Source organism: Dendropsophus ebraccatus, chromosome 14 (assembly GCF_027789765.1).
Source record: "Dendropsophus ebraccatus isolate aDenEbr1 chromosome 14, aDenEbr1.pat, whole genome shotgun sequence".
NCBI classification, from domain to species: domain Eukaryota; kingdom Metazoa; phylum Chordata; class Amphibia; order Anura; family Hylidae; genus Dendropsophus; species Dendropsophus ebraccatus.
The window spans coordinates 11,043,313-11,068,184 of NC_091467.1; the positions used below are offsets into that span (position 1 = coordinate 11,043,313).

The following is a 24,872-nucleotide window of genomic DNA, read 5'->3' on the forward strand; positions in this document are numbered from 1 at the left end:
TATAAATACATATAGCTTTAATAATCCATACACACCAATAAAATACATTTACACACAGATAAGGTGAAAAAAATATCAATAAATAAATTCCTTATTTACAGTATGTGCAGAAATACATCGTATTACCGGAGAGCCAAGGCTAGGGGGTCGCTGGCTGGACACTATGGCGGGGGAAATTTATAGCTGGTAGGCAGGGATACAAAGGAGAAGCGGTATTGTGATTATACTGACGGTAATAGGGGTTATTCATGGCTGCTTACTTCCAGAAACAGCACCACTCTTGTCCTCAGGTTGGGTGAATGGAGCGGAATTGTAATACCACACACAACCTGAGAACAGGGGTGGTGCTGTTTTTGCAAGAAAGCAGCTGTTTTCTTTTTCTAATACTGGATAACCCCCTTAAAGGGGGAAATTATCTAAGTTGTATGATCAAAGCTGTGGAGTTTTTGTGCAAGTCACCTGGTCGCTCAAAAATTTGCGTCCTTTCTCATACCCAGCACCTGACTTTTAAAGGGGTATTCCACTCAAACATAACTTTTGATATGTTACTGCCTATGGTGAGACTAACAATTCCTTCCATGCTTGTTATTATCTGTTCAGTCTCCTTCCCCAAGTTCTGAGCTGCTGCTTTTAGCTGACGACACAAAAAACTGTGTGTGAGCTTTTCTCTCTGTCTCCCCCTCCTCCCCCCTACCTTCTGAGATGGCTGATGTAAACAAGTCCCTGGCAGGCTGTATCTGCAACATGGTAGCTTCTATGTAACGCTGGGATGGTTAATCACAGTGAGTTCATTATCAACTTGACCTCAGAATAACCTTCCCAGCATGACAAAGAAGCCACAATGTTGCAGATAAAGCCAGTCAGGGACTTCTTTACATGAGCTGTCTCAAAAGGGAGGTGGGAGACGGAGAGAAAAGCTTACTCAGATTTTAGCAGAAAGCAAGGTAGTAACCCCTCATTGTAACCCACTGCCAACTGATCAACTCTGCCGGTGATCAGACGCTTTCTGGCTCTCCTCCGGTGCCCGTCTGTGTCAGGGACCCAGTAGAGTTGCGGAGATCCTCCTGTGGAAGCGAGCAGCTCAGCCTTGTCTCCTCTCCCTGCTGCCAGAGGACTGAGCATGAGTGAGGCTGCGGTGCCTTCCTACGCTGGTGTTCAGAAAGCCTAGACTCTCCATGCACAGACGTAACCCAAGCGGTGTGTGCTTCAACTCCCCAGGGCCTTGCTCCCAGCAGCTGGCACTAGTACCAGCACCAGCAGGTTTGCAGCCACCTTGGGGAGTTATGTGTGGAGGGAGAGTTAACTGATTAACCCCTTCCTTACTGACACAGTCTTCTTTATTGACACAGAACATCTCACCTGCTTTATTTTTGGGTTGTGGAACGAATAGTCAGCGTTTCAATTATTTCTTATGGGAAAATTCACTTTGATATACGAGTGATTTGGATTACATGTACGCTCCCTGCACGAATTATACTCGTAATCCAAGGTTTCGCTGTATATGACCAGTTCCATAAACACTCCAAGTAATAAACCCCCCCCCCCCCCCTAAAATACTAGATTGTTTGAAGCCCCCTGTCCATGGCGTTGGTCCATTGGTCACTCCGGACTCTGTATATATATGGGCACTGCCAGCATGGAGCAGGTGGGGTCAGTGGCGTTCTGAAGCTCAGCTAGGGTCACCGTAGTAGGGGCGGTAGAGTCTTGGCTGGAGGATACTGATAAGCTTTCCCTGGTAGCTACAGATCCATCAACTACAATGGAAAGTACCGCATCAGTCTGCTGATAGTTCTCCTCCGCAGGACGGCCGTTGTCCAGCTGATCTCTGCTGCTTTTTAGTTCCGTCAGAGTTGTCTCTTCTTCCTCCTCCTCCTCAGGACCAGTCTCATCATCTTGCTTCCCTCGTCCTCGCTTTCTCTGTCCCTTTCTGACCTAAAAGCAAAAATAAACAAACAGTAACCCGATGGGCCGGAAATCCCGATAGGGGGCGACACATAGTCCTATAGCTCCGTCTGTGAAGGGAATGCAGCGACCTGATTGGTCGGTCAACTTTTCCTTTGTAAATATCTTGACAAATCTCCTATGGCAATAGGGCCATACAAGAAAAGAGCGTAGGCCTCTTCGTCACAGACAGCATCCCTTGTGGATGATAGATTTTCAATGTCCGACCTCTTTGTTCAACAGGGGTTGTGATCACAAGCAGTTATACAATATACTCTGTGTTTATACATCCGGCCACTAGGTGTCTCCCTTCCTGTGCTCCATTCTCCCTCCGTGCTGATATTTGGTCTTTTCTCTGTTCAAAAAAAAAAAAAAAAAAGAAACACAAGAAGTCCCCGTCCTTTATGTATTCCCAGACATGGCTTGGTATTGATTGACAGCCATTACTGAGCGTGCATGGAGCAGGACAGGTCTTCATTGCACATGTACACAGCTGCTGCGTGTCCACATTCAGTAGCAGAGAATCCTGGGGGTCCTCGCATTGTACGGTCAGCTCTCCTGTCACACAGCACCAAAACCTCTGTAACCACACAGTGACATTATACTGACTGACTTGTTACATAACAAAGAGCATTGTCTCCTGGTAAGCTGCAGAGCTGATAATAGAATTAGTAAAAGGTAATAATAGAATTTCTCTCAGCTGATATACAACCTACATGATGGACAGGTGTCTTTCCTTGTGTGAGCGGCAAAGGACGGGGACTTCCTGTGTCTGGTCTCTTTTTTTTTAACAGAGAAAAGACCAAATATCAGCTGGGAGGGAGCATGGAGCCAAGGAACGGAGACACCTAGTGGCTGTATAGATAACACTGATTTAAACATAGAAAACCTTAAAAAAAAGTATATTGCAAAACTGCTTGTGATCACAACCCCTACTCATTTTGCAACAGGCACGCTTTAAAGGGGGCTTCTGTGGGTGAAAAAAAAAATCAAGTGTGGCTGGGAGTGGGGTAAAGATAAAAAGTAAACTATACTGACCCCTTTGCTGCTTCCTACCTCCTGATGTGTCATCCCTAGAGACCCTGTCCTGTCTCAGTCAGTGATTGGTTGAGCTAAGAGGTTCTTTACGCATCATCAGGAAGGAGCTACAAGGAATCAGGACAGGTAAGTATAGGTTTTTTTGGACAACCCCTTTAAACTGTTAGGTCACATGACTGCCATCACAATGAAACTTTCTGTCTCCAAGGGAGCAGCCATGTATATATAAGGATGGTAGAAAGCAACATAAAATTAGTAAACAAGCAAGTGAATAATTAAGGTTTAAAGCAGTATAATTATGTAATGGGGAATAACACTGTAGTGGAAGGCCCACTGATGAAGTCATAGTAAATCATAGGCCAGGGATAGGGAACCTGCGGCCCTCCAGCTGTTGCAAAACTACAATTCCCATCATGCCTGTCCAGGCATGATGGGAATTGTAGTTTTGCAACAGCTGGAGGGCCGCAGGTTCCCCATCCCCCGTCATAGGCCAAGCGGACTCCTTCAGAAGAAGAAGATGCTGTGTAATTCATATACTACATGCATCATACACACCAACCCGGGTTTCATATTTTATATACATTATTCATTTCTGATATCTGTGCTATAAAATATTTTATTTTCACTATAAATCACCTTGTTCCCCCTCCCCCGCTTACCTGTTCCTTGTCACTTTCTAGATGCAGTCGGCACTTGTGTTCCTTCAGGTACTTCTGGCGGGTGAACCCTTTGCCGCAGTTGGGGCAGCAGAACCTGTAATTCCCTGTATGGCTCCGCTGGTGCTCGATCATATGTGCGCGGCGGCTGAACGACTTGGAGCAGTATTGGCACTTGTGCATTTTCATTCCTGATTTTAAAAAAGAGAACAAATACAAGGTGTCACTTCACACAACCACTTCCATAGATTATATATATATATGAGAATTACTGTACTTTTTCATATTACATAATGCTCATGATCCTCAGTCAGTGCTCAGCAAACAAACTGAATGTGAGACAGTGGTCACATGATCTTTGTCTCCCCCCGCCCCACCCCCAGGAGACAAAGTGGATTGCAGAGAGGACAGTTTATTTTCACATCCTGGATGTCAAACAACAACCAGTGTGGCAGAACTGCACAGACGTTGTAATATATCATATAGAGACTATATATACACTAGTCTATCGATAAAACTTTTGAATAGAAAATATTTTTCCTTATCCGGAGTTCCCTTTTAAAGGGAACCAATCAAAGAAAAATGCCTGTAACACTAAGGAAACGTGCCGATACATCACCCAGCACACTTCCCAAACATATACATATAGCCTGCGTCCCTGCCCGGTATAACCCGCAAACTTACATTAAGAAGGTCCGCAATCTATGTTAATGATTTTCCTTTCCTTTTCCAAGTAGTCACAGTCCCCGGCATGTCAGCAATGTAATCCTGCTCCTCTGGGTGTGATTCAAAGTGATGTATCTCCAGTACATCACCCAGAGGCGGGCGTTCCATCCCGCCAATGTCTTTATTACTGCGCATGCACAGTACAGCAGCGTCCTTCGGTTGTAGTGTCCATGCGGAGTAATGAAAGGCTGCCTCTCAGGGACGTACTGGAGATGCATTGCTTTGAATTATGTCCTGATGAGCGTAATTATAGAGCTGACACGCCCGGGAACCGTGACTACTTGGCAAAAAGGAAAACGTCCAGATGACTAGTTAGCCCTCATTAAAGGGGCAGTTCAACAAAAAAAATTCTTTCAAATCAACTGGCGCGAGAAAGTGCCAGAGGTTTGTAATTTACTTCTATTAAAAATCTCCAGTCTTGCAGTATTTATCAGCTGCTGTATGACCTGCAGTAAGTGGTGTATTCTCTCCAGTCTGACACAGTGCTCTCTGCTGCCCCCTCTGTCCATGTCAGGAACTGTCCAGAGCAGGAGAGGTTTTCTATGGAGATTTGCTGCTGCCCTGGACAGTTCCTGACATGGACAGAGGTGGCAGCAGAGAGTACTGTGTCAGACTGGAGAGAATACACCACTTCTGGCAGGACATACAGCAGCTGATAAGTACTGGAAGACTGGAGATTTTTAAATACCTCTGGCACTGTCGTAAGTTGATTTAAAAGATTTATTTATTTTTTTTTTTTTTTGCTGAACAACCCGTGTGAGACTTTATAAAGGTAAGTTTGCGGGTTATTACCAGGCAGGGACACAGGCTATATGCATATGTTTGGGAAGTGTGCTGAGTGATGTATCGGCATTTTTCCTAAACCTTTTTTTTTTCTTTTTTTTTGTGATTGGTTCCCTTTAAGCATACATTCTGCACTATGTAAGCAACAAACACTATTATCTGCAGATTAGGGTTTCCTAATCAATGTTTGATGGTCTTTGTCCCCATCACTCGTCAGCATTGTAGTATACAGGAGTGCCGTCCATCTGCATCACATGACGGGCAGCAAAAGCGACTATGGAGCCAAATGACTGTAATATGTTCCATCACCAGCACTGTATATGTCTCCCTGTCATTCATCCTGGGCTGCAGGGGAAAACGTACCTGAATGTGACAGCACATGAGCTTTCAGCTTATCCGGACGGTTAAACTCCTTGTTGCATCCAGTGTGAGACCTGCAGAAGTATATACAATAAAAGATATTCTGTCATCACATCGCTGTGCAGGTATCTATTCCCCATAGAGGAAAGTCTCTACTGGTTAAACCAGGGTATAACCCTTACTTATTTGCTTAAAGGGTATTTCAGAGTCTGAATTTATTTATTTATTTTGCCAATACATTGCTTTAATAAAGTTATATTACTTTGTAATACAACTTCATTAAAATAAATTTATTTTTTTTATTTACATATATACTTCTGTTGACTGGAAGCCATAAGGGGCGACAAGGCCCCCTCTACTGCCACCATTTGTGTTGGGAACTAAAGGGCTGTCAGTCCCCTTAAATAGTGCTACATATAGTAATCTTTACCCCCAATAGTGCCCCATATAGTAGTCAGCGCCCCTCAAAAGTGCCCCGTATAGTAGTCAGTGCCCCATATAGTAGTCAGCGCCCCTCAATAGTGCCCCATATAGTAGTCAGCCCCCCTCAATAGTGCCCCATATAGTAGTCAGCCCCCCTCAATAGTGTCCCATATAGTACTCAGCTCCCTCAATAGTATCCCATAGAGTACTCAGCCCACCTAAATAGTACCCTATATTGTAATCATCACCCCTACTTGTGCTCCATATAGTAGTCAGCACCCCTCAATAGTGCCCCATATAATAGTCAACTCCCCAATAGTGCCCCATATAGCCCCCCCCAATAGTGCCTGATATTGTAATCATTACCCCAATAATGCTGCATTTAGTAGTCAGTGCCCCCAATAGTGACCCATATGATAGTAACCCCCCCAATAGTGCCCAATATAGTAATCAGTCGTCGCCCCCAATAGTACGCAATGTAGTTGTTAATTACCCCAGCAGCTCCTCCGCACACAGGACCCACCGGGTGATGATGTCACCACGCTACCTACGTTGGGATGTGGTGCCACCTTCTATTACAACTCACTTCTTGGCTGCAGACAGCGTTAGGCCTGGGGCCTAGAAATGAGTTGTAGTAGAAGGCAACTCCGCGTCCTGGCACAAGCAGCGTGGTGACATCATCACATGCGCTGCCTGCGCCAGATGCATCTGCATAAGATAATAACATTGGTGGTCTGGTCAGTCGGGCCGCCAATTATAATTAACTGCGCTGTCGGCGGGGCAGCTCTAAGGAATCAACTGATTTCCTCGGCATGTCAAAAAAATGTAAAAATATTCTAAAATAAAACAAAAAAAACATCCCCCATAATAATAATTGTATGTGGGGAATAAAACATGGGGAATTTGCCCAGCAGGAAGGGGTAAAACCCATCAGACAACAACAGGGAGGAGGTATATACATACGCAAAGGGGCACTTGTACTGTTTGTAGGGCTCGTGAATCAGCATGTGTCTCTTCAGCTTGTCCTTACGATTAAAAGCAGAATCGCACAGCGTACATCGGAAAGGCTTCTCACCTGAAAAGGGAGGAAAGAAGAGGTAACTCTGCTTTATGTAATCGGTTTAGGATAAGGTCCATGGTGTATAGAGAACATATTCCATGACATCTGACTGTACCTGAGTGGATGTGACTGTGGAGTTTCAGGTAGTGTTCCCTTCTGAATAATTTCTTACAGATCTGACACTTGTAGCGGCCGCCTCCTCCGTGGGTGGGAAGGTGTCTCCTTAGATATCGCTCACATGGAAACACCTAAAACAGAAAATGTCTAAAATGATCATCTAACAAAGAGGGTAACCGAGATCTGAAGAAAGTTTAAAAAACATAACTTTTGATATGTTGCTGCCCATGGTGAGACTAACAATTCCTTCCTTCCTTGTTATTATCTATTCAGTCTCCCTTCCCCCAGTTCTGAGCTGCTGCTTTCTGCTGAAATCACAAAAATCTGTGTGTGAGCTTTTCTCTCTGTCCCCCTCCTCCCTTCTGAGACGGCTGATGTGAACAAGTCACTGGCAGAATATATCTGCAAATTTGTAGCTTGTGTGTAATGCTGGGAGGGTAATTAAGAGGTTAACTCACTGTGATTATCCCTCCGGCATTATAAAGTTGCAGATAGGGACTTGTTTACATCAGCTGTCTCAGAAGGGAGGGGGGAGGAGGGGGGGACAGAGTAAATCTCACACACAGTTTTTGTGTCTTCTGTAGAAAGCAGCAGCTCAGAACTGGGGGAAGGAGACTAAATAGATAATAACACGTATGGAAGGAATTGTTAGTCTCACCATGGGCAGCAGTCAGGTTTGAGTGGAATACCCCTTTAATGGCTGATATAACAGGTAAGGGCCACTTCTCTGTTGGTCTTTAAGGTGAAGTCCAGATCCAAAATTAGCATGTTCAGATGACTTTAAAGTGGACCTGTCAGCTGCTCTTTTCTATCATAAAGGCAGTGTACATTGGGGATCCTTATCCCAGGATATATAACTCTTATTCTAATCTGTCGTTCCATCGCCGAGATATAATCAAGAGGTTCCCTGGGCGTTTACAAGCAGGAATAGGGATGTCAGGAGAGAAGGAGCACGGGAATGCTTTGTGTCCTTATATCTCTGTGCTAGAGCTGCTGACAGGTCGGCTTTAAAGGGAACCAATCACTCCAAAAATGAAGTTCCCAAACCCTATAGGAGAGATTTATCAAACCTGGTGTAAAGTGAGACTGGCTCAGTTGCCCCTAGCAACCTTTCATTCCTAACAGTACCCTAAATGTTCTGTGTTGTACGTAAATTACCCTCAACTACTCATGTGGGCGTTGCTCAGCACCGAACCGCCCACATGACTAGTTGGGGGTAATTTACATACAACACGAAACATTTACAACCACTAGAACAACAACCCCCCCAATGTTTTCAAAAAAAGGCACACCTTAAAGGTGTACTCCAGCAAAAAAAATGTTTTCAGTACAACTGGTGTCAGAAAGTTATATTTTGTAAATTATTTTTATTTAAAAATCTCCAGTCTTCCAGTACTTATCAGCTGCTGTATGTCCTGCAGGAAGGGGTGTATTCTTTCCAGTCTGACACGGTACTCTCTGCTGCCACCTCTGTCCATGTCGGGAACTGTCCAGAGCAGGAGAGGTTTCCTATGGATATTTGCTGCTGCTCTGGACAGTTCCTGACATGGACAGAGGTGTCAGACTGGAAAGAATTCACCCTTCCTGCAGGGCATACAGCAGCTGATAAGTAGTGGAAGACTGGAGACTTTTCAATAGAAGTAGTTTACAAATCTGTATAACTTTCTGACACCAGTTGATTGAAAACAGTATATATCCCCCATCCCATGTGGCACCCTAGTCTTGAGGATGTAAATACAGATAATAAAATGGTCACCTGAATGCTCCTTTACCAAGAGGGTGCATATTCTCACCTTCTGGCAGTGTGGGCAGGGGTAGCTGTGGGTGGCCGTCTGTAGATGTTGCTCCAATGCCTCCGGGGTGGAGTATTTATTCATGCACTTCAAACACCTGAAATAATAGTAATAATAGGGACACAAGTTGTGATGATTTTATACGAATATATATATATATATATATATATACACATATACATACACACACACACACCACTAGCCCAGGTAGTGTGTAACACATTACATAAGATAAACTAATACTTCACTTGTATACAGCCATCTCCTTCTTGGGGGCAATGAGGGGCAGCAAGCTATGAGAATACTGGTGGACGCCCATCTCATAGAGAGAAGAGAAGTCTTTGTTACATATGTGGCATCGGTACGTCATTTCTTCCTGGTGAGTTTTGATGTGTTCCAAAAATTGGTCCAGCTTCTGAGATGTGTGAACGCAGCCCTTTACCACACATTTATACACCTGCAATGTACATCATAAAATTATACTTCCAGTACTTATCAGCTGCTGTGTGTCCTGCAGGAAGTGGTGTATTCTCTCCAGTCTGACACCGTGCTCTCTGCTGCCACCGTTGTCCATGTCAGGAACTGTCCAGATCAGTAGCAAATCCGCATTGAAACCCTCTGCTGCTTTGGACAGTTCCTGACATAGACAGGGGTGGCAGCAGAGAGCACTGTGTCAGACTGGAGAATACACCACTCCCTGCAGGACATACAGCAGCTGATAAGTACTGTTTTTAGCAATTTTTTTAAACATGGTTTTGGTGAAAGTGTTCATAAATAAAATAGTTTTTCCTTAAAAGGGGTTATCTCCTCAGGTAAAATACATGTTAAGTCATCCCATCTTGAAAACTAACAATTCATCCTATGCATGTCATTGCTTTTTCAGTCATCTTCTGAAGATACACAAAGCTGTGTGTGAGCTTTTCTCTCCGTCGCCCCCTCCTCCACCCTCCCGAGACAACTCATGTAAACAGTGTCCCTACCAGCTGTCTCTGCACTCTGATATGCCAGGAGGGATAATCACAGTGAGGACATCAGCAACATAACCTCAAATTAACCTTCCCAGCATCACAGACTGCAGAGAGAGCCGGCCAGGGATGCTTTTTTTATCAGCCATCTCGGAAGAGGGGGGGGGGGGGGGAGACGAAGAAAAGAAAGAAAAGCTCAAACACAGATTTTTGTGTCTTCAGCAGAAAGCAGCAGCTCAGAACTGGAGGAAGGAGACTGAACAGATAAAAAGTATGGAAGGAATTGTTAGTATCCAGGAGGGAGGATGATTCAAGATGTACTTTATCTGACCGGAATACCCCTTTAAATTACAGATGAATACCCCGGTTCTTACCTGTTCCTGTTTGTGTTGAGTCATATGGGATTTGAGCTGGAAATAGCTGCTGAACTTGCTGCTGCAGAACTGGCAGTGATAGGAGCTGTCAATCATGACCCCCTGTTTGGCTTCTGCTCCATCACATGGGCCACTCTGCGATGAGTCCAGGTCCTGAGAAGATGAATCCTCAGGTGGGACCTGGCTGGAGACTGTAAGACATGGCTGTAGCAGTGGGGGTCCCGCTATATACACAATGCACAGCTATATAACCAATATATAACACCCAGTTTACCTCCATTTTCCACACTCTCCTCCTCTGGCTGTGAAGGGTTTAGCGGCACCACCTGGACTGTCATGGATCCTGGTGTGCTGGTGGTATTCGCCGCTCTCGGCCACACTTTGTGAGTTTGCATATGTTTTTTGACATTGGACTTCTGTGCGAATGCTCGGCCACATACGATGCACTGGAAGGGCTTCTCCCCGGTATGACTGGGAAAAGAAAAAAGTGGAACCTTTACCGCTCAGCACCATGGGCAACACGCTGAACACGTCAAACAGCTGTGCATTACAGGGAAAGTTTCCTGTTGTTCGAACTTTCGGGCTGATAACCTTTGGACCAATCTGAGACAATTCGTTTTCTCATGACCGTCTCTCCATTGGACAAACTTGCCCTTGATCCAATATGGCAGCTTTTACAGAGGTTGGCCATGTTTTGGACATAGACTAAAAGATCCCCCCCCCCACACACACACACACACACACACACACACACACACACACACACACACCCACCATACTGGCTGGGGTATTCAGATATGTAATTTTCCCTTTGCAGAATGCCATATGCCTTTACCATTGCCCAGAGATTTCCATCCCTGCAAATCTGACGGGCAGAGAACAGAAGAGGACGGTCCCCCCCCATCTGAACAGAGCTGTAGTGTACATTCATTGTCTATGGGAGTACTAAGGACGGCCAAATGCTGTACTCGCCTTTCTTTGGCATTCATATACAATGATTGTTGCTGAGGTTGGGAATTTAAAGGGGTACCCTGAAGAATCAGCTGGTGTCAGAAAGTTATACAGATTTGTAATTTACTTCTATTTAAAAATCTCCAGTCTTCCAGTACTTATCAGCTGCCGTATGTCCTGCAGGAAGTGGTGTATTCTTTCAAGAATGACACAGTGCTCTCTGCTGCCACCTCTGTCCATGTCAGGAACTGTCCAGAGCAGCAGCAAATCCCAATACAAAACCTATGACATGGCATGGACAGAGGTGGCAACAGAGAACACTCTCAGACTGGAATGAATACACCACTTCCTGCAGGACATACAGCAGTTGATAAGTACTGGAAATTTAAAAAAATATATAATTTACGAAGTATAACCAGTTGTACTGAAATTTATTAGTACACCTTTAATGTCCCTTTGATGAAACCACTGGTAAATGGGGGAGGGATTTCCACAGGTTGTAACCCCTGCAATCATACACAGAGAGTAAGGGTACTATTACACATAACGATAATTGGCCCTATCCGGCAGATTATCGTTCCCTATGATATAGGTACGGACCTATAATTGTCCGGCACAGACCGCGCATCGCTACGTGTAATAGCGGTGCGCGGCCGGTGGCTGACGATTTGAAAAATGCATACAATACCTATCCATGGTCCAGGGCTCCTCCTGTGGTCTGCAGCTTCAGAATGGCCTGTCTGAGCTGACAGGCCACTCAGCCAATCACAGGTAGGGACCGCCGTGGCCTATGATTGGCTGACTGGCCTGTTAGCTGAGACAGGCCACTCTGAAGCTGCAGCGCGGGACCCGGGGAGAAGTGGACCGCAAGAGGAGCCCTGGAACATGGATAGGTAATGTATGCAGTTTAAGTAAGGGCTGCAAGGACATTGGTAACAATGTCCATGCAGCCCTTGTTAAACGATTATTGGGCCGTGTAATAGGTCCAGTAAACGAGCACCGATCTAGCAGCCCGGCGCTCGTTTACATAATTGATCGGGCCCCCATCGCCCTGTGGAATAGGCCCCCAAGTGACTGTGGTGGCAAAAAAATTTCAAGGATCCATGGAGGGGTATCCTACCTTCTAATGTGCTGCTGGAGGTCAAAGTTCTTCCCAAATGCTTTATCACAGAAGGTACACTTCAGCTTTGGAGATTTCAGCTTTCCTAAACAAAGACGTGAATCATAACCAGGGAAGTGATTGTTACATGAAACACGTGTATTACTAGATCTACTGTTATATCTACATTATATAAAATGTACTGATATATTTCTCTATCTGGTGATGGTGCCAAGTGCCCCATACAATGCAAAGCCGAGAGCCAATGATATAGATAATAGTCTGACTGCCAGCAATGTGCACTCACCATTCTGACCGCCGCCGCCATCGGTCTTGGGGCGCCGAGTCTTGTTGGGGATAGTGGGCTCCAGGCTTCCCATACTGTTCCCATTTACATCAGCACAAGGTGAACAACTGCTTGTAGTTTTTGACTTCAACCCCTGTTTTCCCGGGCTGTATACAGGGGGAGTGTTATAGACAGTACTCTCCACACACTGACTCGGAACCTGCACATAGAATCAGCCAAGGAGAGCGGTGAATACCCTATAACCATATCTATCCAGACAGTCACTTAAAGGGGTACTCGGGAGGGAAAAACAATTCAAATCAACTGGTGACAGAAAGTTATACAGGCTTGTCTATTACTTCTATTTAAAAATCTCCAGTTTTCCAATACTTATCAGCTGCTGTATGCCCTGCAGGAAGTGGTGTATTCTTTTCAGTCTTACACGGTGCTCTCTGCTGCCACCTCTGTCTATGTCAGGAACTGTGCAGAGCAGCAGCAAATCCCCATAGAAAACCTCTCCTGCTCTGGACAGTTCCAGACATGGACAGAGGTGGCAGCAGAGAGCACTGTGTCAGATTGAAAAGAATACACCATTTCCTGCAGGACATACAGAAGCTGATAAGTACTGGAAAACTAGATATTTTTTAAACAGAAGTAATCTGTACAATTTTTGACATCAGTTCATTAGAAAACATTTTTTTCCTCCGGAGTACCCCTTTAATAATAATAAAAAAAAATCATTCCACAATTGTAGTCACCTCTATCTGGGTGTAGGGTGCCATGCCCAGACCATGAATTTCCATGCCAGTGTTCCCTGGCATACTGATAGGAGAGCTGTACACCTGCACTACAGTACTGCAGCTGCCACTGTTTGCTTGGACAGGGACCCCCATAAGGTTCTGTGCTGGTGTTTGTGGTGGCGGTCGTGGAGGCAGAGAGGGCGCATGGAGATAGGTGCCAGCAGCGTGCATGCTGAGGTTACTCTGAAAAAGACAAATTCAATGAGTACAAGGACTAATCCACAGGTTTATAGGTGATCATATTGCCTGAGCATTGTTTATTACATGTACTCCCTACATAGGTGATGTTATTGGTCGGTCTTCTCTTACCTGCACAGGGGCGGGGGTGTTCGGCATGGGCTGATCCAGTGAGGTAAGTGCTGACATTGCAGAAAGCAGGACTTCATCATTCACCAAGACATTTCCCTGTACCAGAGTCTGGATAAGAGGTGATGGTGGAACTGCTATATACGTAGATATCTATATGAAGGTGACGAAGAAAAACATGTAACATGTATAAATGCAATAAAATCTGAAAAGTAATATACTAAACACATAAGGGCATCCAGAACAATTCATTCCATGCTTTTTATATCTATCTTCCCCCAGTTCTTAGCTGCTGCTTTCTGCTGAAGACACAAAAATTTGTGTGTGAGCTTTTCTCTCAGTCTCCCCCTCCTCCCCCCTCCCTTCTGAGATGGCTGATCTAAGCAAGTCCCTATCTGCAACTTTGAAATGCCGGAAGGGATATTTACAGTGAGTTCATCAGCAACACGACCTCCGATTAACCCTCCCAGCATTACAAAGAAGCTACTATGTTGCAGATAAAGCCTCCTAGAGATGTGTTTACATCAGCTATCTCAGAAGGGAGGGGGGAGGAGTGAGAGACGGAGAGAAAGGCTCACACACACAGATTTTTGTGTCTTGAGTAGAAAGCAGCAGCTCAGAACTGGGGTAAGGAGACTGAATAGATAATAATTATGCAAAGAATTGTAATTCTCACCATGGGCAGCAACATATCAAAAGTTTATGTTTGGCCCAGACCATAACGTATTCTGTTTAAATCAACATTATACATATGGCGCAGAACTGTAATACCGCACACAACCTGAGGACAAGGGTGGCGCTTTTTTTTTTGGAAGAAAGTGGCTGTGCTTTTTCTTATCCTGTAAAATCCCTTTACGTTTGACCGTCCATCTCAAGGAGAACACTGACGGTCCCTCGCTCTGCTCACCTGTCTGTTGACTTGGGGCTGCTGCACGGAGCTGACGGGTGGTGTATACACACTGTGGTTACCCAGCGAGACCGATGCCAGGGAAGGGGCATTGCCGTGACACTGCTCCCGCTTGTGGATCATGAAAGCAGGCAGAGAGTTGAACTGTTTTTTGCACTTGCCGCACAGGAAAACATCTTCATCGTCTGTAAAGAGAAGCAGCGTTTCCCGTCATCCAGAACCATCTTGGGGGGAATTCACTTAGGGCCCTTCTTCAGGAAGCGAATAAAGGCAACGACCATTACTAGAAACACTACCGTGGCCGTAAGACGACCCATGTAAGAGTGTCAGCGATCAGACGAGGAGCGGGAAACGCCAGATCGCATCATTTGTGCGGTGGTAAAATTTATCGCTATTGGCCGCACATCTCCCTGTGTAAAGAGGAAATGTGTAACCGATAGCTATGTATTTAAATGGCCGCGGAGAGCGATGCAGGAATCGTTCATGTGGCCTGGACACAGAATTGTGTAAACGAGAGCTGACCACGATGATCAGCCAAAGATCGCTCAATATTAAAGGGGTAGTTGAACAATAAAAATTCTTTACAATCAACTAGGGATGGTCCGAACCTGGTTCGTACGAACCCGAACTCTCGGTAATGATTCCCGCTGTCTGCCCAGTCCGTGCAGTGGGCGGTTCCATAGCCATAGGCTGTATCCCAGTTTTCCAGGCGGTCCTCCCACTGTATCCGCCCGCTGCACGGAGCGGGCAGACAGCGGGAATCCGATGCCGAGCGTTCGGGTTCAGCCGAACCCGAACCTCGGCGGGTTCGGACCATCCCCCCAATCAACTTTTTCTAGAAAGTCCCAGAGATTTATAACTTATTTCTATTTAAAAATCTCACATTTTCCAGTACTTATCAGCTGCTGTATGTCCTGCAGGAAGTGGTGTATTATTTCCATTCTGATACTATGCTCTCTGCTGCACCTCTGTCCATGTCAGAAACTGTCCAGAGCAGGAGAGGTTTTCTATGGGGATTTGCTGCTGCTCTGGACAGTTCCTGACATGGACAGAGGTGGCAGCAGAGAGCACTGTGTCAGACTGGAAATAATACACCACTTCCTGCAGGACATACAGCAAAGAAAGCAATTTGGCTAATAGAGAGATGAGTGAATCTGCATTTGATTATCGGTGGCTAAAGAAGTTGGATGCCGCCCTAAGGGATATGGGAGAACATTGATACAGTCATTGGCTGTATCCATGTTTTCCAGGACTCCCTAGGGCTGCATTCAACTTCTTCAGCCACTGGTAATCAATTGCCAAATGATCGGACTTGGGATTCGCTCGTCTCTAATCCCCATCAATAAACATATGGCAGATTTCACAAAGGAGACCTATCCAGGTATATGAAGCCCAACCTGAACTTCACGTAATAACCCCCCCCCCCCCCCCATTATCATACCGAGTCCCTGAAGAGCTGCAGAATTGCTGACATTCTGACCTGTGGGGTCGGACACCCCACCCTGCCCGTCCAGCAGGGACTGCACAGCGAGGACGGTCTGGTTGTCCATGCCTAGAAAAGAAGGAAAAGAGACTTTGTTTTCAATACAGAATTCCCATAGAGATGGATTCATGATAGACTCAGGGCCAGACGGGGAACCTGACAGTGGGAGAAATAGAAAAATCAGCCCTTTGAAGCGACTCTGTACCCACAATCTGACCCCCCCAACCACTTGTACCATCAGATAGCTGCTTTTAATCCAAGATCTGTCCTGGGGTCCGTTCGGCAGGTGATGGTTATTGTCCTAAAAAACAACTTTTAAACTGGCAGCCCCGTGTCAAACGGCCGTGGCTTACAGTATCTGTGCTCTAACTTTGCACCACCCCTCCGTCCCTCCTCCCCACCCTCTTCATCATTAGGAATGCCACTGGAACATTTTCTCCATGCTGAACATTGCACAGGTGCCTTAACGATCCAGCCCATGTGCCGGGCTGACACAGGTGGGGAATAGGAGACAATCTGCCTGGAGCATACCTAATGATGAGGAGGGTCGGTGAAAAAAAGTTAGGGCACAGATACTGTAAGCTACGGCCGTTTGACACAGGGCTGCCATTTTAAAAGTTGTTTTCTATGACAATAACTGCATCACCTGCCGAACGAACCCCAGGACAGATCTTGGATTAAAAGCAGCTATCCGAAGGTACAAGTGGTTTGGGGGGGTCAGATTGTTGGTACAGAGTCGCTTTAAGGGTAGCTGCAAACGTAACGGATCCACAGCGGATTTCATGCTGCGAGTTTGCAGCAAAATCCGCTGCGGATCCTGTACTGAGAAGCTTAATGGGTCCCATACACGCTGCCTGTATGGGACCCAGTGGGGAGGGGGGTGAAAGGAGCCGGGTCTCATACAGCTAGCGGATCTGGTAAGTGTGAAGCTACCCTAGGGCAGGTATGGGAAACCTGCAGCTATTCAGCAAGCTGGTCATATCCTGAGGGGATGTTCACACTGAGAAATAGGCGCGGAATTTCAAGTTGAATCTGGGCTTAATTTTACTCGTATTCCGCTTGAATTTCCACCTGTAAAATATGTACAGAGCAATGTCCTATCGTGTCAATGGGATTTGCGCTCTACTGTTCACACAGTGGAATTTACGTGCCGAATGTTCAGGCCAAAGAAAATGTCATTCCACTACAGGAACCCCATAGAAGTCATTGGGGCTTTGAATTTGCGATTTCCGCACGAATTCTGCCAGAGCTGAAGAGGAGGAAATTTCCAGAAGAAAACTTTCCTCTTCAATTCCGCAGTTATTTATTTATTTGTTTGCAAACACTTTTTATCACTGGGATAACGAATATGCAAACAGGGCGCACTGGGGGGGGGGGGGGGGGGCAGCGCCCACAGCGCACCAACATCTCCCCTGGGTGACACACTGAGGCAGAGCCAGAGTTGATTTAGAAGGCCGCAAGCCACCCAAGAGAGCAAACATCCGTGCACTAGGGCCGCCTCCAGGGCACCCAGCAATCTTATTTGCATATAGAGAAACAGGCGCGGATCGCAGGACAGTGGTGGAAAATTGGAGGGCACCACCAGAATCTACGTGCCGATGCAGACCAGGCTGTATAAAAATATTATTAAACTAAAGGAAGTTGTACATTTGCCTTAAAGGCACTGTACCATTAGGCCTGGGCTGAAGCACTGGAGGCGGGCTGACCCACGCCCAATGGGAGGAAACCTCCGTCCCTCTATGACACTGCTCGATTAGAATCAATGGAGCTGTATCATAGAGGAACGGGGGTTTCCTCCGATTGGGGGTGGGTCAGCCCGCCTCCAGTGCTTCAGCCCAGGCCTGATGGTACAGTGCCTTTAAAGGGGAACTCCAGCAAAAATCTTTTTTTTTTTTTTTTTTCCAAATCAACTAGTGTCAGACAGACAGCTGGGTAGAAGCTGTATGTGGCCAGTGTTAGGCTTCCTTAAAGGAGTACTCAGATTAAAATCGCTTTCTTTAAGATCAACTGGTTTCAGAAAGTTATACAAATTTGTAATTTTCTTCTATTTAAAAATCTCCAGTCTTCCAGTACTTATCAGCTGCTGTATGTCCTGCGGGGAGTGGTGTATTCTTTCCAGTGTGACACAGTGCTCTCTGCTGCCACCTCTGTCCGTGTCAGGAACTGTCCAGGGCAGGACCGGTTTTCTATAGGGATTTGCTGCTGCTCTGGACAGTTCCTGACATGGACAAAGGTGGCAGCAGAGAGCACTGTGTCAGACTGGAAAGAATACACCACTCCCCAAAGGACATACAGCAGCTGATAAGTACTGGAAGACTGGAGATTTTTAAATAGAAGTAAATTACAAATCTGTATAACTTTCTGAAACCAGTTGATCTTAAAGAAAGCGATTTTAATCTGAGTACTCCTTTAAGGAAGCCTAACACTGGCCACATACAGCTTCTGCCCAGCTCCATGCAATAAGGCAGGGGTAGGAACCTTGGCTCTCCAGCTGTTGCAAAACTACAACTCCCATCATGCCTGGACAGCCGAAGCTATAGCTTTGGCTGTCCAGGCATGATGGGAGTTGTAGTTTTGCAGCAGCTGTTGGGCCACAGGTCCCCCGTAAGTAATAATGATGATGTCCATGTTTTTCTATTACTATAAAACCAATAGGTTGTGTAGATTCCTGATACATAGGGGTGAGCAGCTGTATATACACACAGTACAGGTCACAGAGCTGCCCATGGCCATTGTGCTGCCCCGCTCTTCCCGCCGCCCCCCTCCTCCCTGCTCAGGCGGCTATTCCCGGAAGCCTGCCCCCCTCCGCTGCGCCTAACAGCCCCCGTGCTCTTCCATCAGCCGCCCCGGCTCTTCCCGGCCTCCACACCCCGTACACCCGCTCCCGTCTCACACACATCACAGAAAATACAGCCACTTTAATGCTTTTACCTTCAAATGCTTCAAATATTGCTTGCGCCATCTTGCAGGCTGCAGATGTCCTAACAGCAGCATTATGGGAAATGCGTCTGGGTGCAAAGCCTAGTGTGGCCAGCAGGGGGAGCCGGTGTACACAAGACATATCTATAACCACACTATGAAAGCAAAACCAACAGTAATATTGTGATAAATTACATATATATTTCTTTTTTTTTAATCATTTTTAAAATATTACTTTATGATAAAATATTCGATATGATATACATAGAGAGAGCATTAGAAATACAGTATACAGTTCGGGATAGGGAAAGAATCTGTAGACGGAACCAAGTTCTTTTGGCTATTTTCCTGCTCGGACATATTTGACGGCGCACGTGACCCTGGTGGAACGCAAGTGGCCTCTGAACCCGGAAGTGGCCCGTGTGCAGCAGGGTGTCAGAATGGCAGGGGCCGTGTTGTTACCGAGGTCTCTGCTCCGTGCAGTGAACGAGCTGCTGAAGAAGAGGAGATACCGGGCGGCTCTGGCCGTGGTGAAAGGCTTCCGTAATGGAGCTGTGTGAGTGCCGAGCTGTATACAGGGAGAGGTGCACCTGCTTGGATGACATTGGTTTCTGGATTACATCTACTTTTCATTACTAAATTGTCTTTTAATTAACTGGTCATAGAAAGTTATATAGTTTTATTCATTTTTCTTAAAAAAAAACTCCAGTCTTCCAGTACTTATCAGCTGCTGTATGTCCTGCAGGAAGTGGTTTGACACAGGGCTCTCTGTCGCCACCTCTGTCCATGTCAGGAACTGTCCAGAGCAGGAGAGGTTTTCTATGGGGATTTGCTGCTGACATGGACAGAGGTGGCAGAGAGAGCGCTGTGTCAGACTGGAGAGAATACACCACTTCCTGCAGGACATGCAGCAGCTGATAAGTATGGGAATACTGGACATTTTTAAATAAAAGTAAATTACAAATCTGTATAACTTTCTGAAACCATTTTTTTATGGTGCTGAGCTGCAATGCTGTTTTTTTTCCAACCTATTAAAGGGATTGTCCAGATTTCAAGGCTAGAATAGGTCATCAATATTCAGTGGGGGGTCCAGCTCCCAGCTCATCTGTATGAAGAGGCTGTGCACTAATACCCCCTCAGTGCTCTATACCTTTAGTAGTGGGGGGGTGCTAGGACCTGATTCTATTTAGGTGAACAGAACAGCCCTATAGCGCCCAGCACCATCCTCACTAATAGTACCGTGATGCAGGAAGAGGCTGCGGTGCTCGCACAGCCACCATGGCCCCTCAGCTGACTGGGGTTGTACCCCTGCCAAGCTTCTATCCATGGAGGATAGACTATAAATGGATTGGATTAGACTAGGGTTACATGGCAATGTGTGTAGCATCTAACTAAAATATAAGTGCGCCTTGTCTGTCACCTGACGTTATTACAGATACCATCGCAGCGACGTCACATGTAACCCGCAGCCAAACATCCATTCAGGTTGTATTTTTGGGCAGCCGTCACATGGCGGCCATGTTGTATCCCAAGTCATTAGATGTCGCAATCTTCATGTCATGTGACCTAGGTTGTCGAATAGCCAAAGCCTTTCCCTATATTGGCATCACACCACCAAGGCTCTTCATCCTCACTAGAGTTCCCATATATTATAGCAGTATAAAACTTTTGGTGTTTTGTAGGAAAAATAGACTAAAGGCCTGAATTACATAATGGCGGGATGGCTACCTGCAGGGGGCACATCCTCCCCTCCCCCTCATTGTGTCCACTCTGACATATACAGGGGGCATAAAGCTCTGGCTGCCCAGGCATGATGGGAAGTGTAGTTTTGCAACAGCCGGAGGGCCGCAGGTTCCCCGCCCCTGTTCTAAGCTGTGACCTGTGTGAATATGATCCATTCAGGATGAAAATTTGTATTCTTGTCTTCACTAAATTATAATAAATACCATTTTTCTATTTTTTTTTAAGATATGGAGCTAAAATCCGAGCCCCTCATGCGCTGGTGATGACATTCCTGTTCAAAAGCGGAAGGTAATATATTTCGTATCTATACAGGATTGAAGGGCAATGTATGTGTATCATCATGGTCCCAAACGAGACCCCTAATCTTACCCATGAAAACTGTATTTCCAGTGTGTGTGTGTCTCTCTCTCAGTATGTATGTATATATATATATATATATATATATACTGTGCACATTGTCTCTCCTGATTCGGCCAGTGTCCATATAAGTGTATACAGACTCATTCTTACTTGTGTCTCCTCCAGTTTGAGGGAGAAGTTGACAGCGATCCTCCAGGCGACCTTCACACATTCGCGGAATTTGGCCTATTTCGTCTTCACCTATAAGAGTCTGTTGGCTGCTCAAGAGAAGATACAGGGAAGCAAATGGCAATTTCACTCCTTCCTGGCAGCTTGTGTGGGGGGATGGCTGGTGTTCGGGGAGAATAATCACATCAATAGCCAGGTAAGGGTGGTCAGTGATTTAATGTGGAGCTTTCTAGAAATGAGTGCGACTGGAGCATCGTCCGACCGTTCAGCATTCGATTACTGGTGGCTGAAGAAGATGGATTCAGCCCTAGGGAGTCCTGGACGGATATGGTCATAGGCCATAGGCTATAATCGAATGCTGGCCGATGTTCCAGTCTCGCTCATCTCTAGAACTTTCAGCACACCTTCCTTAGGACGACCACTACACAGTGGATGGAGCCAGCTGCATCCTGCCTCGTTCAGTGTAGTGTGGGCGCATAACAATTGATTGGCAGGGGTGCCGTGTGTCAGACCCCTACCAATCAGTGACTGGTGAACTATCCTGAGGATCACTTATCAATATGTTTTGCCTGGAACACCTCTTTAACAGAGTAGTCCCATGAAAAAAGAAAAGGCAGGCAGGGGCTATTGGCACATAATAAACAAGGTATACACACCAGTCCCCGTGCCTCTATAGCACCATTTCCAAGTCTCGCTGACGGCTATCAATTGCCCCACCCCAGTCACTGATAGGCTGAGAAGACAGTCAATCACCGGGGTATGTGACATTGCAGCTGGCAGAGCTGTAGGAGGCTGACGGCAAGATTTCTGTGTGTGTCCATTATGGTCTATGGAGGGGAGAGGGGCTGAGGGGGATAAGAGAGAACTGAGAGGAGTAAAGGCAGCCCTGTAATCTTCTCTCAACAAGCTACCAGATAAGCATTGACCTTTCTGACCTCTGAATCCAGTGTTTTATGTGCTGAGTCTCCAAACTGTACAGCTGCTTCTCTCCTTTCCCTGCTCACTCATCCCCTCCGCCTTCTCCCCCTCCATAGGTTATAATCACTCAGCAAATCCATCTTCACTTTGCTCCTCTGTAATGAAGATGGCTTTGCCTGATAATGCACAGATAAGTGAGGAGGAGGGGGGACGGGTGCAAAACAGCTTTTTAAGTACAGGAAGAGGCTTTTTTGCCCAATAAAACTTATTACAGAGTTTCCTTAAATTGCTTATACTACTGATTTCTGCAAAACATTTTTTGAAAAGTCCCAGTACTCAGGGCTGTTTCTTAGCTTGTAACCTGTTATTTTTTTTTAACTTCTTTTTCTGCTGAGATAGTTGTATGTGCTCTTGTTCATTGCAGAACAAATCCTATTCTTCACTATCTTCCATCATATTGTATTTTACTGTGTTTACTGTAGCCTGAGCCATTCTCTACTGGTTTCATAAATTCCTGTACAGCTCTTCTATGTGGGTGCTGACTGTGAGTGTAGCCTAAGGGTGGTATTACATGGGTCGATGGGGGCCCGATAATACCTGTAAATGAGAGACGATCTTCTAGATCGGCGCTCGTTTACCGGGCTTATTACACGGCCCGATAATCGTTTAACAAGGGCTGCAAGGACATCGTTACCAATGTCCTTGCAGCCCTTGCTTAAGCTATATACTTTACCTATCCACGCTCCGGGACTGCTCCTCGGGTCCACTTCTCCTTTGCCGCGGCCTGTGATTGGCTAAGCGGCCTGTTAGCTGACAGGCCGCTCTGAAGCTAGAGTGCGCGGGACCCAGGGAGAAGCGGACCGCAGGAGCAGCCCTGGAGCCTGGATAGGTAAAGTATATCGTCAGTCGCCAGCCGCACACCACTATTACAGGTAGCGGTGCGTGGTCGGCGCCCAACAAATATAGGTTCGGAGCGATTTATTACACGGAGCGATAATTATCGTTTCAAGTAATAGTACCGTAAGTCATTCTCTGCTGGTTTTGTACACTCCTGCACAGTGCTTCGATATGGGCGCTGCCTGTGAGTGTAGCCTGAGCCGTTCTCTGCTGGTTTTGTACATTCCTCTTTTATATACACACTGTATGTGTGTGTGTGTGTGTGTGTGTGTGTGTGTGTGTGTGTGTGTATATATATATATATATATATATATATATATTAGTAAGTAGTGTAGGCTTTTTTCAATATGGTAAATAGCAATAGAGGTCTGATTATAATTTTTACTAATTACTTTGTTTACATGTTAATAAGGTGTTTTGTTTGTTTTTTTACTTTTTAAAAATTTTTATGAATTTATTGTGCTAGTTCTTTCTTCTATTTAGTACAAAGAGATGGGAGTGTTACTGGGGGGGTTGGGGGGGTGCTATGATGGATTTTTCTTGGCCGTACAGTGACATCAGTATACCGTATGTAATCTAAATGTCGGGCACTCTTGTAATAACGGCCTTTCTTTCCCTGTAGATTAATATGTACCTGCTATCTCGTGTCCTCTTTGGTCTGTCCAGACTGGCGGTGGAGAAAGGTTACATCCCTGAACCCAAGCGTGACGTGTTTCCCTTCTTTGGCGCCTTAGTATGGGGGTTTGTACTGTGGCTCTTTGAATACCACAGGCACACCCTTCAGCCATCTTTGCAGTCTTCCATGACTTACCTCTACGATGACAGCAACATCTGGCACGACATCTCCGACTTCTTGGTATATAACAAAGCCAAGCCTTCAAAATAGTGCATTACTGGAAGCCCTCCGACTGCAAACATCACGGACTGGAGCTGGGAATATCAGGGATTGTATTAGTTGGTACCATTACATACATATGTGCAGTACAGGCTCTATAATCTGGCAGGATTGAGACCTCAAGGATCTGGATTATTGGATATCCTGACCCTCACCTGATTCTCCATTAAGGATAAGGAGCCCTATAGGAACAATGGCGGCCATGCTTCCCAGCTGCTCAGTGTAGGCCCGTCCCATGACAACTTGATTATTTATGGTCATTGTTAGTCGATCAGAAATTACAGATCATTGAGCATCAGGTTATACTGTACGTAAAACAGCTTTTGCCTTCTTACAGCACCCGTCACTGTACACACATTGTAAACTGAAAAGGGTTGTCCAGGATTAATATAAAATGCTGCAGTACCAGACACAGCCTACGGATAGATGTGGCGCTGTTTTTAACTTAAAGTGGTACTCCGGCAAACTGAATTATTTTAAATCAACTAGTGTCATAAAGTTATATAGATTTGTCATTTACTACTGTTTAAAAATGTCCAGTCTTCCAGTACTTATCAGCTGCTGTATGCCTGCAGAAGTAGTGTATTCTCTCCAGTTTTACAATGCTCTCTGCTGCCACCTCTGTCCATGTCAGGAACTGTCCAGAGCTGTAGTAAATCCTCATAGAAACCCTCTCCTGCTCTGGACAGTTCCTGACATGGACAGAGGTGGCAGCAGAGAGCAATGTGCCAGACTGTAAAGAATACAACACTTCCTGCAGGACATACAGCAGCTGATAAGTCCTGGAAGACTGAAGATTTTTAAATAGAATTCATTTACAGATTTGTATGGCTTTGAAAGAAATAAAATCCATAGTACCCCTTAAGTCAAAAACAGTGCCACATCTATCCATAGGCCGTGTCTG

The 24,872-nt window shown here is 45.7% G+C and overlaps 2 protein-coding genes across 3 annotated transcripts; one reads left to right on the top strand and one right to left on the bottom strand.

Moving 5' to 3' along the window:
* ZNF341 (zinc finger protein 341) lies at positions 1–21,633 on the bottom strand. Of its 2 annotated transcripts, XR_011359720.1 has the most exons (18): positions 21,241–21,633; positions 19,000–19,142; positions 16,027–16,137; positions 14,586–14,770; positions 13,682–13,831; positions 13,331–13,555; positions 12,594–12,792; positions 12,308–12,392; positions 10,511–10,707; positions 10,237–10,427; positions 9,146–9,354; positions 8,898–8,994; positions 7,103–7,235; positions 6,891–7,002; positions 5,508–5,578; positions 3,639–3,826; positions 2,998–3,086; positions 1,860–1,932 (listed from the first exon to the last, which is right to left on the bottom strand). XR_011359720.1 is itself a non-coding variant. In XM_069952385.1 (17 exons), exons 2-17 carry the CDS (start codon positions 19,127–19,129, stop codon positions 1,600–1,602), a joined length of 2,616 nt encoding a protein of 871 aa, XP_069808486.1. In that variant the 5' UTR covers positions 19,130–19,142; positions 21,241–21,632; the 3' UTR covers positions 1–1,599. The 2 variants fall into 2 exon arrangements, 1 of the variants encoding a protein (XP_069808486.1); XM_069952385.1 differs by lacking the exon at positions 2,998–3,086 and having other exon boundaries at positions 1–1,932; positions 21,241–21,632.
* PXMP4 (peroxisomal membrane protein 4) lies at positions 19,374–24,825 on the top strand. The gene is made up of 4 exons (XM_069952386.1): positions 19,374–19,543; positions 20,956–21,018; positions 21,256–21,454; positions 23,696–24,825. Exons 1-4 carry the CDS (start codon positions 19,428–19,430, stop codon positions 23,957–23,959), a joined length of 642 nt encoding a protein of 213 aa, XP_069808487.1. The 5' UTR covers positions 19,374–19,427; the 3' UTR covers positions 23,960–24,825.
* The last annotated feature ends 47 nt before the right edge of the window (positions 24,826–24,872 follow it).